This window comes from Mustela putorius, unplaced genomic scaffold (assembly GCF_011764305.1).
Source record: "Mustela putorius furo isolate JIRA1106 unplaced genomic scaffold, ASM1176430v1.1 tig00000788_pilon_pilon_pilon, whole genome shotgun sequence".
Lineage (NCBI taxonomy): Eukaryota > Metazoa > Chordata > Mammalia > Carnivora > Mustelidae > Mustela > Mustela putorius.
Genome location: NW_025421481.1, coordinates 4,496,082 through 4,512,400, shown reverse-complemented (window position 1 = coordinate 4,512,400; position 16,319 = coordinate 4,496,082). Strand labels below are relative to the sequence as shown.

The 16,319-nt window shown below is 39.4% G+C and overlaps 1 protein-coding gene across 1 annotated transcript in view; it reads left to right on the top strand.

Moving 5' to 3' along the window:
- The window catches only part of UTP20 (UTP20 small subunit processome component), a 96,958-nt gene extending 80,844 nt beyond the window's left edge, over window positions 1-16,114 (top strand). The window contains exons 48-62 of the mRNA XM_045084792.1: window positions 826-942; window positions 2,347-2,517; window positions 2,722-2,853; window positions 3,581-3,691; window positions 5,621-5,700; window positions 6,367-6,436; window positions 6,558-6,740; window positions 7,454-7,585; window positions 8,109-8,241; window positions 9,536-9,723; window positions 10,390-10,461; window positions 13,017-13,343; window positions 13,572-13,698; window positions 15,349-15,494; window positions 15,780-16,114. Coding sequence (XP_044940727.1) covers window positions 826-942; window positions 2,347-2,517; window positions 2,722-2,853; window positions 3,581-3,691; window positions 5,621-5,700; window positions 6,367-6,436; window positions 6,558-6,740; window positions 7,454-7,585; window positions 8,109-8,241; window positions 9,536-9,723; window positions 10,390-10,461; window positions 13,017-13,343; window positions 13,572-13,698; window positions 15,349-15,494; window positions 15,780-15,935 — 2,145 coding nt within the window. The 3' untranslated portion in view covers window positions 15,936-16,114. The remainder of the gene's footprint in view (window positions 1-825; window positions 943-2,346; window positions 2,518-2,721; window positions 2,854-3,580; window positions 3,692-5,620; window positions 5,701-6,366; window positions 6,437-6,557; window positions 6,741-7,453; window positions 7,586-8,108; window positions 8,242-9,535; window positions 9,724-10,389; window positions 10,462-13,016; window positions 13,344-13,571; window positions 13,699-15,348; window positions 15,495-15,779) is intronic.
- Window positions 16,115-16,319: the final 205 nt, after the last annotated feature.

Sequence of the window (16,319 nt, the reverse complement as noted above, 5' to 3'; positions counted from 1 at the left end):
GCTAAATTTCCAGTACTGCTCATTTCCACTGTAAACGCCTTATCATAAGTAAATTATGAGTTTTTTAAAAGGCGAATTGGCCCATTTACCCTTTTCTCTCTTCCAGTACTTATTTTGATAATATAACTGTCTCGGAATTAATGATTCTGACCTAACATTTATTATGAGTTCGCTATTGTTTTGTAGAGGCAGCTCTAAATTTGTTTTGAATTTTTTTTTAAAGCCATGAGCTTCTAAAAACAAAAATTTGATCATTTATTTCCTTTTAAAAGCCTTCATTGGCTCCCAGGTTTCCTAAGAGCCCAGTCCTCCTTCTGGGCTATGAGGGCCTAGCCTCCTGTTGCACCACTGCAACACAGCCCAACCCCCCTGGCTTCTGTTCTGTAGTCCCCACGCTCTTCCCACTCCAGGACCTCACCCCCTGCTCCTCCCTTTGCCGGGGTCCTCACAGAAGTCTCAAAGCACACCGCGTTAACAGTTAATTAATTATTTGCGAGTCTGCCTTCCTGACTGAGCTCCATTATGCAGGGACCATGTTCATCTTGATCACTGCTGTGTCCTGTGTGCAGAGCCAGCGCCTGAATCAAAGTAAATGCTGAGTAATACTTGGTAAATGAACTTAGCGTCTCACCTGCACCCTGAGCTCCCACTTCCCTCACTTACAAGAGAGTCTCCCAGACTCTTTCCCATTCCTTCAGAATTTCTGTCACATTAGACAGAAGCATCTTAATGTTTCATGCTTGTCTTTAAAATCATTTCACCTTTACCTAACTCAGTTGGTCTTAGGAGCAACTGGTGTGAAATATCGTTTTTTTAATCTTTTAGCTGCTACATCTGAGTCTGAAGACTTCCAAGATCAAGTCTTCAAGTGAACCTACTCTGGAAATGTTGGATCCTTTTGTCTCTCTCCTCATAGACTGCCTGGTTTCCATGGACGTGAAGGTGAGTTTTGTTCCTTCACAAGAGCTGTGTCATACAAAATATCCAGAACTTCAGGTCCTGTTCTTTACAAGATGATTGAGTTTTTTAAGTGGATTTACGATATTATCAACTCCCTCTGTTCCCTGCATTACATTGCTTTTCAGTGTAATAATCCCATGTATTTGGAGAGCCGTTAACAGTTTTACCGGCCCTGGAACATCCATTACTTATTTCATTTGATCCTCAAAACAGCGTCATGAGGGTGAGCCGTATGGTCCCGAGTCCGCTGTAATCATCTTTATCGTCCTTGATACTACTGCCCCCCACTGCTGTGAATCCCCATAGTGACCCATGAGGTACATATTATTAATGCTTCTGTTTTATCAAAGAGAAAACTAGGCCTTGGGCTAAGTGACTCGGCCCGGATCACAGACCTCATATATGAGCCTCAGTCTGTCAGACTCCAGAACCTACACTCCTCCCATTTCCCGATTTCCTTTCTTCCAGTGAAGATGCCAGGAGGTTAAGTAATCTCTCTGTAGTCAAATAGCGAATAAACTGCAGAGCTTGGGATATGAGCCCTGGCCTTTCCGACTCCCAAGGCCTTTCCTTTGTCTTCATCTAATTCAGTCCAAAAAGACCATTACAGCAACTAGAAGGCATGGGTCTGTTAGGTAGAGCCGAACTAGGTGATGTCAGCAATCTCTAAGGTTTAGCCCAGACGTTCAGGGGTTCTCATGTAATTGCTTGGTTCCAGCATATGTTTTTCATATCTTTTGCACAGCACTTAACTATATTAAAGTCTGTAATGTATTGTTCCCATGCTTAGTTTCTGAGCCAGCTGTCTGTTCCTTAAATAGAGGGATGGTGTGGGGTGCCTGTCTCAGTTGGTTGAGCGTTCAACTCTTGATCCGAAGGTCGTGGGTTCAAGCCCCACACCGGGCATGGAGCCTACTTAGTAAAATTAAAAATTAAAAAAAGAATGAAAATAGGGGGGCGGTGTTCTCTTTATCTTTGTATTTCTAATATTTAGAATGCCTTATATACATATGCTTAGAATGGATTAAAGTACCAGTCTAGAAAATAGAAGTCATTTATAACGTATTTTTCCACACACAAAACAAAGGTGCTAAAATTGGCCAGCCCATCCAATCTTTTACTTGTACAGGTTAAGAATATACTGACCACTTTTTCTTGTTTGCTTGGGATATATCTTTACTTGCCATGGAGAAGCAGTAAGTTCTACCACAGAGAAAAGGAAACCTCCCTCTCTTCTTATGCTTTTGGTACAGTTCTTCCAGACTGAGCTGGGCAGAGTATTTTACTCTTTCAGCTTGATCACTTTTAGAGCCTACATAGCGTTGGGTGCTGGGCTATTGGATTTGGTCACTACACAGGTTGATTGGTTTTATTTTTGTTTTTCAGGTGATCACAGGTGCTTTACAATGCCTGATCTGGGTCTTGAGGTTCCCTCTGCCTTCCATAGAAACAAAAGCAGAACAGCTGACCAAACACCTTTTCCTTTTGCTGAAGGACTATGCAAAACTTGGAGCTGCCAGGGGCCAGAACTTCCACCTGGTGGTAAATTGTTTCAAGGTGAGGTGTTTTCAATTGTACTTAAAATAGCCAGGACCAGAATTAACATCAAAATTATAGTATTCCCCATTATCCTGTGTGGTCTTGGTCAGAATTTTTTCCAGATTAGTTTACTAAGGCCAGAGGGTTATAAAGCCATACCATTTCAATGAATCTTCATTTGTAAGATGTCCTGGTTATTAACCTCACCATTGTAACTTGCAGTGTGTGACCATACTTGTGAAGAAAGTGAAATCTTACCAGATAACTGAAAAGCAGCTTCAAGTTCTACTAGCATATGCTGAGGAAGACATTTATGATACTTCAAGACAGGCCACTGCATTTGGTCTTCTGAAGGTACAGTATCACAGCATGTTGGATTTTATACTTTTTGAGTCTTGGGTTAGATACTTAGAATAATGTGGAACATAATGTTTTGACTAGCTATGGATTTCCAAAATTAATTTGTAAACATTATGATATTGGTGGATAACATTATGATATTGATGGATAAACATTATGATTTTGGTGGATTAATTGTAAGTTAATATATCTACTTATTAAGATGTTTGAATATAAACTCCCTATCAATACTTCCAGAGATTTTTATAAAGATACAGGAAAATACAGGAAAAAATACCATGCTTGTGGGGTGCCTGGGTGGCTCAGTTGGTTGAGCATCTGACTTCAGCTCAGGTCATGGTCCTGGGGTCCTGGGATCAAGCCCCGTATTGGGCTCCCTGCTCAGTGGGAGCCTGCTTCTCCCTCTGCCTCTTGTTTGTCACTCCCCCTGCTTGTGCTCTCTCACTCTGTCAAATAAGTGAATAAAATCTTAAAAACTAAAACACCATGCTTGTATTCATCATATTGGACATTGGAGTTTTTTCCTTTATTTTTTAATATTGTAAAATATATATAAAACTTAAAATTCACCATTTTAAACATTTTTAAGTGTATGTTCTTTAGCTTTTGGCGATTACCTTCATTATTTTTGAGGTTGCCTATGACTGCTTTAACATCAGGTCAGCTTACACCCATCTGCAGTAGAAGATGAAATGAGATGTCTTTTCCTTTTGTATCTTAGGCCATTTTATCAAGAAAGTTGTTGGTCCCGGAAATTGATGATGTCATGCGGAAAGTATCCAAGTTGGCAATTTCTGCACAAAGTGAACCTGTCAGAGTCCAGTGCAGACAGGTTTGTCGAGACACTTTATTCCCATGGGAAGGGTCGGGTCCTGTCTTCTCAGTTTGGTTTTTAGAAACATGTCAACATTGGCTGAATTCTGAAGATTATTTTGTGTCACGTGGTTGTTACTTAATTCTAAGACTCAGGAACCCATTTACTTATCAAGTATGAGGAGCAACTCTGCTTTGTCCTAAGGGCATTTTCAGTTAACAAAGAGCACTTTGAGTTATAGCACATCACAAGTGGAATGTTTCAAATAGGTGAAGATGTTTTCCTTCTACCGCATAGTAGCCTGCACCAAAGGTTTCCATCCCTTGGTTCAGTCAATTAATTGTGTGTATCACTGTGTGCCAGGTGCTGCTGGAAAAGCAGTCAACAAAATTTTTACAGTCTCTATCAATGAAATTTTTACAGTAGACAGCCACAAAGCAAAAATTCCACAGTTCTTTAATTACAGACCATCCTAAGTGCCAGGAGGGGGGAAAGCACTGTCATATTTCATCTTTTACAAGACACACCATTATTTATACACCTCAAAGAAAAAAATCTATGACACAGTGTAAGATGCCATCAATTTCAAGACATAGCCCAATTTCAGAGATGTTAAAATGAGAAAAACTGTGCCTTTTAGAATTGAGAAAATATGGAGGAGCTTATGATCAGGTTGAGGACTACCCTAGTGTTAGAATCAGGGCTTTCCTGAGAATTGGCCTGTAAGCCAAAATGTGAAGGAAGAATAAGGCTTAGCTTTCTAGGTAAAAGGGGGTAGCCAGTGCCCGCAGAAGGTAAACCTCGAGGTCAGTAAAGGCCTCGCTTTTTGGAGGAGCTAAACAGAAGGAGCCAAGTCAGGCAGGATCTTATGCTCTTACTGAAGATTTTAGGGCTTTATACTACTAGCAGAAAGCTATTGAAGTCAAGGGAGGAGAATGATGTGAGAAGATCTATTTGTATACATTTGTTCATCCCTGATATATGAGTGCATATCACATCCAGGACGTAGAAGGGTCTGAACTGGAAATAAAAACTCAGGGTTGAACGAATCTGTGGGCTGCTGAGACAGCCACATTGGAAAGGGAGGAAGCAGGTCTCTAGAAAAAGTCTCCTTGAGTTGGTTAAGAAGAAGGAGGGCCAGATGTTACTTATCAAACTCTAGCTATGTGTCCAGAACTTTACATACATGACTTCCATTTGTAGTTACCCTTCAGAAGAAATAATACCCCCATTTTATGGGCTATTATGAAAATTATTATGGGGTATTATGAAAAAAACGGGCCTTAAAAAGTATAATGATGTGCCTTAGCTTTTGCAGTTTATTAATAAAGGAGGCTGACTAGTATAATGGCTTGAAAACAGAGCCTTTTCATGCAAATAGACTAGGCATGGAATTCTGGCATTGTCAGATGAGCAAGTTAACTTGCTTCTCTGTGCTATCATGCTTCTCAGCATCTGTAAAATGGGGTTACTTATCCCCTACCTTCTAAGGGAGTGATGACAGTTAACTGAGAAACACTTAGTACAATGTTTGGCATATAGAAGAGATTTAATAAATGAAATAGTTACTCTGGTCAGTATTAATATTATCCTCACTGTCATTCTTATTCATGGGGAAATCCAGGGTTGAACCATAGTCCATACTGAATCCACCACAGCACGCCACCTATGGAAGAGAGGTGCTCCCTACAAGTGAGCGTAGATTTGGAGCCCAAAACAACCATGCCAGTGGTAGGCCAGGACTTGAGTGTTAAGCAGGCACGTGGTGTAGGACCTGAGTAAGCCAGGTGAGAGGAGAAAGGAAAGTACATTGTTGATTCTGAAGGCAGGCTTCACCTGATTGATTACTCTTACGAAAAGCCTTTATAACTTACCAGTGTGTCTTAGGAAGCAGGGATCCTGGAGAGACAGGACCCAAATAATCATCTGTGTGACTTCTGTTCCTAGGTTTTTCTGAAATATATTCTTGACTATCCCTTGGGTGACAAACTGAGACCAAACTTGGAATTCGTGCTTGCTCAACTGAAGTAAGTTTAAGCCATAAACTACACAGGGACAGAGAGTTAGTACCCTCTCTCATTTTAATGTGGCAGCTGTCTTAAAAATGACAAAACCTAAACTTGATGGCACCTTCTCTAAGGGTTTTACCCTGTGCATCATTGACTTGATTATCAAACAATGTGCATGGCTTCCTTGACAGTTCTCTGAAGGCTGCTTTTCGAATTCAGTCTGAGCATTGATTTTCATTAGCGTCTACTTAAGGAGAATGGTAAAAAAGAAATCTAACAAAATTACATTTAAAGCTGTATGGTAGGGACGCCTGGGTGGCTCAGTTGGTTAAGCAGCTGCCTTCGGCTCAGGTCATGATCCCAGCGTCCTGGGATCGAGTCCTATATCGGGCTCCTTGCTCCACAGGGAGCCTGCTTCTCTGTCTGACTCTGCCTTCCACTCTGTCTGCCTGTGCTCGCTCTCGCTCGCTCTCTCTGACAAATAAATAAAATCTTAAAAAAAAAAAATAATAAAGCTGTATGGTAGCATGATAGATATATATAAACATTAAAGTTGGGAAAATGGAGTTTTTTCCACTTTTTAAGAAATAGATGAACACCTTAAAACAATGTTTAAAATTTTTAAAAACAATTATTGGTAAATGTAAAAGATACTAACAAGTCTGTCTAATCTTCTTGCCCTAGTTACGAACATGAGACTGGGAGAGAGTCTGCTTTGGAAATGATCTCCTGTCTCTTTGACACATTCCCTCAGGTACCTTGAATCACAAACTGTGTGTGTGTTCCCCTTGAGCCCTGGGAGCCACAGTCCTCCCATCTGAGCACCTGTGAGAATCCCAGTCTGAGTATGCTCATAACTGCCTGTTTTCTTTTAGGGACTGCTCCATGAGAACTGTGGACTGTTCTTCATTCCTCTTTGTCTAATGATGGTGAATGATGACTCGGCCATGTGCAAAAAGATGGCATCCATGACAATCAAATCCTTACTCAGTAAAATCAACCTTGAGAAAAAAGATTGGCTTTTTGATATGGTTACCACCTGGTTTGGAGCAAAAAAGGTTAGCGTTGCTTTTAGTCATATTTCAATGAAAAGTCTTAGTTTTTGGTGTTTTAAGTAAGAATACATATGTAGTCCCACTACATGATTGTCGGCCAGTTACACTGCCCCATGAATGGATCATTTATATACTTAACCAGTCCCCATTGATGAATCTTTGTTTTCAGTTTTGCTTATTCAGCTAATGAAATATAATTTTTGTCAATGATTGTATCCCATTGCTGACTCTACCACCTTCATCAGTGGCCTGTGTTTGTGGAATATAAACAATGTATGTCCTATCTTAATATTGGCTTTAAGTATTAAAGTCAGAATGGGGAATGGAGGTACTGTATGAAATTTATTTCTTTTTTAATTAAAATTTTTTATTTCTGAAGTATAATTGACATACATGTTATATTAGTTTCAAGCATACAACATAATGATTTCACAGTTCTTTACATTATTTGGTACTTAACCATGATTTTTTTTTTTAACTTAAAATGGGAAGGTATTAATAGGTAATGATGAGTTCCATTTTTTTTTTAATGTTATTCTTGGGTATGAAGACTTCTCCATATTCTTCATGTCAGCCTCCAAAGATCCATATTCTGTTGATTTCTGGCATCATAAAGAGATATTTAGGATAAAGTCACGCCCACCTTCATTTTATGATTTTGGAAATGGCCTACCAAGTTGTGTTAACATTGTCTTCTGGTGGTTTTTATTTGGTAGAGGTTAAATAGACAACTGGCTGCCCTCATCTGTGGCCTGTTTGTGGAAACTGAAGGAGTCTCTTTTGAGAGAAGACTTGGAACTATTCTTCCTGTGATCGAAAAGGAAATTGATCCTGAAAACTTTAAAGATGTAAGTAATTTGCCAAAGAATAAAACTTGTGCTAATTTTTGTAGTTTTACTTGAGGTGGCATAGCTAATAGATTAAATATTATTTGTGTTCAAAAAATGTTACTAATGAAAGCAAGAATATAGTGTAGTTGGGGGGGGAAAGAAGAATTGTGTAGTTGAATCTTTTTTTTTTAATGAGGTTTAAAGTAAGTTATCTTCCATAGTATATGAAGAGTGAAATTTCTCCTGCATGGTTGATTTCACCAGACCACCACCAACCACTCTACACTTAGCAACATATGGAGACATTTTTTTGTTTGTCACAACTGGAGGGTGGAGGCTGCCACTAACATCTAGTGGGCAGAGGCCAGGAATGCTGCAGATCATTCCACAGAGCACAGGGCATCTCCCATAACAGAATTATCTGACCCAAAATGTCAGTTGATGTTGAGAAAACCTGGTACAGATCTACATGCTGGAGTAAAAACATCCATCAGAAACTTTTGAAATTATCGTACTTGATTTACATTCATCCTGTTTTTAGATCATGGAAGAGACTGAAGAAAAAGCGGCAGATCGCCTTCTGTTTAGTTTTCTTACATTGATTAGTAAACTCATCAAGGAATGTAATATCATTCAGTTTACCAAGCCCTCTGAGACGCTGAATAAAATCTGGAGTAAGTGTTTCCCTTTTATTTAAAGTTAAAAACAAACACATTAGTTGTAATAGAATTATTGAAAACGGATTTGGGAAATTAGAATATGAACACTTAGAAAGTATATAATGTCAGGGAAAAGGTCCATGAGAAAAAGATTTAAAAGGCCCTTTCAAATTGATTACAGTGAAAATGTTTCTTTGTAAGAAAAGTTATACATATTTATGACTTCACAAGTAATACATTTCATTATCTTGTTTGTACCTAAATAAGAATATTATTATACCATAACACACTTAGTAGCTGGTTTTTTTAAATAGCTATAAATAATCCACCATGCAAATGTGCCATGATTTAGTAAACCATTTAACTTCTCTGGGACATTTATTATATATCACTCTTTATGTGAAAAATAAGATCCTAGAATTTTTTTGTTTAACATACTCAATTTTGATTGTCTATAGGAAATAGACATTAGAATGAAAGCTTTAAGTACAGTTGCAAAGTTACTATATGGCCCACTCTGGTATGACTTCACTGAGGCATGTCCAGATTGTTACAAAATAGAATACACAGAGAACAAAAGTAAAACCCTGTTAATGAAATAAAGCAGCATAGACTAAAACTCAGATATGACATGATTCATCCAGAATTTTAATCCTGTTCCCTAAAACCCATAAGGCTTTTCAGATTGGGCATGTAACTCAGGAGTATAAGCTTTAGGGTCAAATCAAGTTGGGGCCCAGGCCTGGTTTTGCCTGTTACAGTTGGCACATTAGCTAGCCCATCTGAAAGCTTTCCTCATGTTTAAAATGTAACTGACAATTCTGATGTCACATAACTGTTGTGAGGTCTAAACAAGATAATTTATCTAACACACTTAGTCCTGTGCCTGGCACACATAAAGCCTCAAGAAATCAATAATAACTTTCCACTGATTTCAAGAAATATTAGAAACAAATGTGTGCCTATATGCATTATTTATTTTACTTAATTTAGAAATTGTAAATGTTACAGCCACCTTATCTCCTTTGAACCTGAAACTAATTCTAATAGAACAGGTCTGTTTCTGGGCTTACTCGTACCTCTTTTGTCATTCACCATGTTAGGAGTTGGTTTTCTAGTTGTTTCCAGTGTTTCACCACCTCACTTACCCCTAGCTTCTTGAAAACTTCTGGAAAACAGTGACTATTTTGTCCATCTTTGGTTCCTAAATCCAAGCACATAATAGATAACGAATGCCTACACTAATCACATTTACCATCAAAGAGTCAGGAAAGTTGAAACATCTGAAAATGCATTTTGGTTCCCTTAGGTTATGTGCACTGTCACCTGAGACATCCACACAGCTGGGTGTGGCTCACTGCAGCCCAGATTTTTGGATTACTCTTTGCCTCTTGCCAACCAGAGGAACTTATTAGAAGACATAAGGCCAAAAAAACTAAAAAGAAACTCTCAGTACCTGTAGCAATAAAGTTCTTAACAAATGACCTTGAACAAAAGGTAAAGTTTCCCTAAAACCTTTTTCTTTTCTTTGTGATCTACATGAGATGTTCATTCTGCTTCATGTAACTGTCTTGGAGTTGGTCCTTGGGGGAAACTCTTTTTAACAGCTGACTTGTTGCACATGTTATTCTATAGGAGTAGTGGGAACTAGAGAGTTCAAGGCCAAGGTTTTCCAAAATAATTTATAGACTATCCATCTAGTCAGACTTCTGCCTAATCGATCCTGCGTCCTAAATGAGTTGGTGTTCATGAAAATATTAGTGAGAAACCATGTTGTATCCATCTCCGAATTCCTAGGACCTAAAACGATGCATGACTCATAGTAGGAACTTTATAAATACTAAACAAGTAGAAGATGGAAGGGAAGGAAAGAAGGGAAAAAATACTGGAATGTTGTCAAGTTTTCTACGAATAATCTGAGGGATTGTATCACCCCAGAGCTTGAAAGTATCCCATTTTTTTGAGCTGAAGTCCCTTGGGGCAGGTAGAAGGAGACAGTGACACAATTTCTGATCATGGATCTTCCCTCTCCAGACTTGTACAAGTCATTCAGAGCAAAATCAAGCATCTCAGTTGCCTTATTATGGGTAGTTACTTTGAGTTTTTAAAAACAATGAAAAGTATCCTGCATTGTGTCTGCCAATGTCCATTTTCTTTTCACAGATGAAAAGTATCTCCCTAGCCTCTTGCCATCAGTTGCATTCCAAATTCTTAGATCAGTCTCTAGGAGAGCAGGTAAGTATTGTCATCATTCTGGTTTAATATAAGGGATCTAATCTACCAAGTCTAGGAATAGGCTTACATTTCGTATTTGTATTTGTTTTCCTATTTTTTTAAGACTTTATTTATCCATTTGGCAGACAGAGATCGCAAGTAGGCAGAGAGAGAGGAGGAAGAAGGCTCCCCACGGAGCGAAGAGCCCAATGCGGGGCTTGATCCCAGGACCCTGGGATCATGACCTGAGCTGAAGGCAGAGGCTTTAATCCACTGAGCCTCCCAGGCACCCCTTGTTTTCCTATTTTAATGATTCGGGTATTAAATGAAATAAAGACATAACATTGAAATACATGTTCAGTTATCACATAAATCTAATCAGTTCCGGGATCCATGTTGGGGGTATTCTTGGCTTCATTTAAAATTCCCAATAAAGGTGATACAGTAGGAAGCTATTAATCTTTCCGTGTTCAGTTTTAAGAACTATTCCACATTGTGACCAAAGCTTTGAAGAGTATTAGTTGGTTGACTGAGTTGATTGATTGTTCATGATGAACAATAACTAGATTTCCTTCCCTTAGCCCTGGAAGCTGAAAAGAAAGTCATAATGGTCATGATACAGTGTGGTCTGAGAATAGTCTATCCCTAACAGAAGGCAGATAAGTCACTAAAAAGTTTTAGGGGTTTTCATATGATAAAATGTTACTATAAGTAAAATGTAAATAGGGAAGCATTTATAAATATGCAGCAGATATAAATAACTTTTGATTAGGGTCTACTGTTACCTTTTTTTTTTTTTAAAGATTTGTTCCCTTTATTTTTAATCTCCTTTGATAAAGCCATTGGGTTGGTAGATGATGAGATGACATAGCTGTGGTATCTGGTTATGAGCAAGGCATTTGATCATGTCTCTTGTCGTTATGGACGAGATGGAACAGCAGTATAGATTAAGTGACGGGACAATGGAAACTGAACGCTGTATCCAAAGAGCGATCTCAAGTAGCATGCCTTGAGACCCTGACACTTCTACCACTTCTTCATGAAAATATAGCATGCTTCATTATATGGCAGGGCCAGAGAAAGAATGGAAAGCTGTTTGGTGGATAGCAAAGTGAGACCGGAGAAATCCTGCAGGGTAGTAGCAGGTGGGGTCTCATATAATACAGTCTTTTTTTTTTTTTTTAAGATTTTATTTATTTATATCTAAAGAGAGAATAAGAGAGCAAGCATGAGAAGGGGGAGGGGCAGAGGGGCAAACAGACTCCTTGCTGAGGAGCCTGCTGTGGGACTTGATCCCAGGACTCCAGGATCATGACCTAAGCTGAAGGCAGTTGCTTAACCAACTGAGCCACCCAGGCGCCCCATACAATACCCATTTTTTTTTTTTTAAGGATTTTGTTTATTTAACAGAGATAACAAGCAGGCAGAGAAGCAGGCGGGGGTTGTGGGGGGAAGCAGCTCCCCACCAAGCAGAGAGAGCCGGATGCGGAGCTCGATCCCAGGACCTCGGAATCATGACCCGAGCCGAAGGCAGAGGTTTCAACCCACTGAGCCACCCAGGCACCCCTACAATACCTATCTTAACAGAGGTTGACAGATACAACTGTAGAAAGTTGGGACAAGGATTTACTAGTACTGACCCAGGATGAAAGAAATTAAAGAATTTAGTTCCCTGTAATCTTAGGGTGAAATGGCTGCCACAAGGGCAAAAGGCCTCCAAAACTGGGACTGTCTTCAGGAAGGCCAATGTTCCAGAAAAAGGAAGTAATGATCTTGGTATGAATTCTTGATGGCCAGGCTAGCCTTGGACAATGCATTGGGTTCTGAGTCCTTCATTTAGGGGGAACTTTTGACACACAGCACCTCTAATAGAGCATCCAGGAAGATAAAGGAACCGAAAACCAACTTGGCTTCCTCCTTCACATAGTTAGTATGAAATATCTGTATCAGAGATTTCATGGGAGTTCAATTAGGGACTCAATATATGGGTTCATTACTGTTAAGTCTAAAATTTAGGTCCCTGGGCTGTTTAACTGGATCAGATGGGATTTGAGGAGAAAGAGCTCAGTGCCTAAGAACGTAGGTTAATTCTAAAGACCTTTAAATCCTGACTGACCACTTTCTTTGTCTTTGGGGGAGTCATTTAATAATTCTGAGCTGTAGTTTTCTCTCCTGATAATAGTACCTAATAGTGATATTTTGGAGTTGAATTAGAATGCTGTGCATAAAGTCATTGCTCAATACATGGAAACTTTTACATCTATGAAGAGATTTAATGGAGGAGGGATGAAAGCGCTCTTAAAAATGTAAATAGTCTGGAATGAAATCGTTTGCTTAGTATTCTTTGTGATCTTAAGGGTAGAACTAGGCTAAGTAGATGAGTTAAATGAAAATGGGTTTGGATACACTATAAGGTAGATCTGAAGAGTATCAAAATCTGGAACAATCATCAGTTTAATAGTATAATACCCACTTACATTTTTTCCCCTTATTGTAGAATACCTATCTTTTACTAAGCTGTATTTATTTCAAAATCAAAGTCCCAATCCCTCCCTTTATCTCCCTCCCCCTTTAAGGTTGTTAAGAATTTGCTATTTGTAGCCAAAGTCTTATATTTACTGGAACCTGAATCTGAAGATAAGCAAGGTGAGATAAAAGAAGACATGGAAGAACAAGAAACTTTAGGAGAGGGTGTGGCCACAGGGGAAGTAAAACAATCCAAGCCCTGTGCAGATGAGAAGATGGACTCTGACAAAGAAGAGAACGAGGAGGACTCTGACAAAGAAGAGAACGAGGAGGCAAAGGAAGAACACAGCAAGCCAGCCACACTGCTGTGGTTGATCCAGAAGTTGTCCCGGATCGCGAAACTGGAGGCTGCCTATTCACCTAGAAACCCCTTAAAGGTGCGATGAATGTACAGAGTAACTGAAAGTAGTCATTTTAAAACAAAATACATTTCAAAAAGCATTTTAGTGGTGTTAGTAATTCTCCCAAGTCTCTAGGAAATTTTTAACCCAAAACTGATTCAGTAATATCTGCCCCAATAGAAACCTTGTTTTCTAAGTTAACTGTTTGTATGGCTACAGTAAGACAAACACTTCAAATGAACAATGAATGATCTCTACTTTCAGAGAACGTGCATCTTGAAGTTTCTCGGAGCTGTAGCGATGGATCTTGGAGTAGACAAGGTGAAGCCGTATCTCCCAGTGATCTTAGCTCCTCTGTTCCGAGAACTGAACAGCACATACTCGGACCAGGGTAACTGCAGCCTGTCTTTGAATACTTGCACCTCAGGAATCTTCACTTCTTTCCTGAATGCTTCCTTCTTCCTCCCTCTTTGCCAGAGTTTAAGAAAACTTGATAGGAATCAAAACAATTAGTAGCAAACAAATAAGGCATATTTGACTGCTTTCTATGTGCTTTCTTGTGTTGTGAATGTTTCTCTCCTAAAAGAGGTTTTATACCTAAGCATAGGTTAAATATTCAAAGAAATATATAACTTGAAGTAGTTCTAAACCTCATGCTGCTGTGGACAATAATGAGTAATAAACTGTATATTCTCTTATTGTGAATTATAAAGCCAAAGTTGAAATATTTTTTAAAAGGTTTTGAGAGAGCACAAGCAGGGAGGAGGGGCAGAGGGAGAGCCGACTCCCTGCTGAGCAGGGAGCCCCATGTGGGGCTTGATTCCAGGACCCTGAGATCATGACCTGAGCTGAAGGCAGACACACTTGAGGCAGCAGCTTAACCCACTGAGCCACTCAGGTGCCCCAAAAGTGTGAAATATTTTTACTTTTCCTATTTTTCATTTTTCTTGCCTGGGCATTTGGTGCATTTCCCTCACGGATCCTAAATGGTCTCTCTAGATAGTAGAAAAAGAGACCAGAGGTAAAGTAGATAGTAAGTTTTAAAACAAAACAAAGTGAATGTCAAAGCAGGAGCTATTTCAGTCTTGCAACCTAGAGAAAACTTGTTTCCTCTCAAGAGGAAAAAGCAATGGTCAAGGCCAGGTCTGCTTTGGTTCTCCTCACCCAGCATTTTATTGAGTCCCTAATATTTGCCAGGCACTGGAGGTTCAATGGTAGAAAGGAGTCTACTCCCCATCTTCAAGAAATCTGTAATCTAGGGCTCCTGGGTAGCTCAGTGGGTTAGGCCGCTGAGGTCTAACCCACTTTGGCTCAGGCTCTAACCCCGTTTGGCTCAGGTCATGATCTCAGGGTCCTGGGATCAAGGCCTGCATCAGGCTCTCTGCTCTGCAGGGAGCCTACTTCCTCTCTCTCTCTCTGCCTGCCTCTCTGCTACTTGTGATCTCTGTCTGTCAAATAAATAAATAAAATCTTAAAAAAAAAAAAAAAAGGGCTGTAATCTAGAACAACTCCTGAAATTGAATACAAAAACCTGTGGGTCATTTGCATTTGGGAGACAGAAGGCAGGGAATGGTGGGAAAGCAAAGATTTTTGTCAGCTTCTCAGAGTCTTTGATCCCCCCTCGAGAAAAGGTTATGGCCAGAGCTAAACATCTATGACCCATGAATTAGAGAGAGCCTAGAGACACACTTACCTTTCCCCATCCACACAAAGTTGAGGAGGCCAACAAAGCAACCCCAATTGTTTGTCAGGTTCTCAAATTAGTGTCTTCCAAGCCAGGATTCCGCTGGAAACTGGGCTTCATGGTCTGTGATCTCTTGGTGCATCCCAGAGGAGTCGTGCCTGGGACTGTCAGGCCCAACACCTCCATCCTCCCACCTCAGATACGTAAAGGCTGGATTTAGATCAGTGTTTAATGTTCAAGTAATAAAAAGTGACAGTGCCGCAAGAGCTTAAATTTTGCATGTTGTTGGTTTTATAGATGTTCAAATGTGTCCTTTCCTACATGACTACCTCTGATTATTACTCTGTGTGTTATCAGATCCTCTGCTTAAGAATCTATCCCAGGAAATCATAGAATTACTCAAAAAGCTGGTTGGACTTGAGAGCTTCTCCTTAGCCTTTGCCTCAGTACAGAAGCAGGCTAATGAGAAAAGGGCACTCCGGAAAAAGAGGAAGGCTTTAGAGGTATGTCTGCTGTTTGAAACTATGGTGTTCCTTAGACTTAGTATTTTTAACCAGGGGTATGTGCATGCATGTGTGTCACACTTACCCAGGCAGGAAAGAGGAACTGCGTATGTTTGAGAAGTGGGGACTTTACAACTGGGGCTCCAGATTGTCTTTAATGGGAATGTGTTACATGTGTGATATTTAAAGGTGAATAAAATGGCCCATTTCTGCATTTGATTTTTACTGGTTTAACATTTACTTTAGAAGTAATATAAAATTTCCTTTTTTTTTTTCCCCCCCAAGTTTGTAACTAATCCTGATATTGCTGCCAAGAAAAAGCTGAAGAAACACAAAAATAAAAGTGAAGCGAAGAAGAGAAAGATAGAGTTCCTGCGTCCAGGCTATAAGACCAAGAGACAAAAGCGCCACAGCCTGAAAGATTTAGCAATGGTGGAGTAATGTGCTCCCTCTGCTGATAAAATATCTCAATCTACCCCAAAGCATGAACTTCTCCACATATCTGCTGGTCTGAAATCACAGCAGGTTTTATTATTTAAGTTAAACTGGTACAGATTGTATATTACACAGTTTCATATAATCATGCTCATTTATTTTTAAATTAAAACATCTTCATAATATTACTGTTACCCTTACTGTCTAAAAAACATGTGACACTTTAAGACAACAGCAAAACAGAACATGTAAGTTAGGAATAAAAGTGATTTGCAGTATTTTTCTGGGGAAAATTATAAAACTTTATCAAAAGGCATTAAAAGAACTCTGTGCAAATGGAGAAATAACCATGATCACGGTCAGGAAGATGTAGTATCATAAGATACTAGT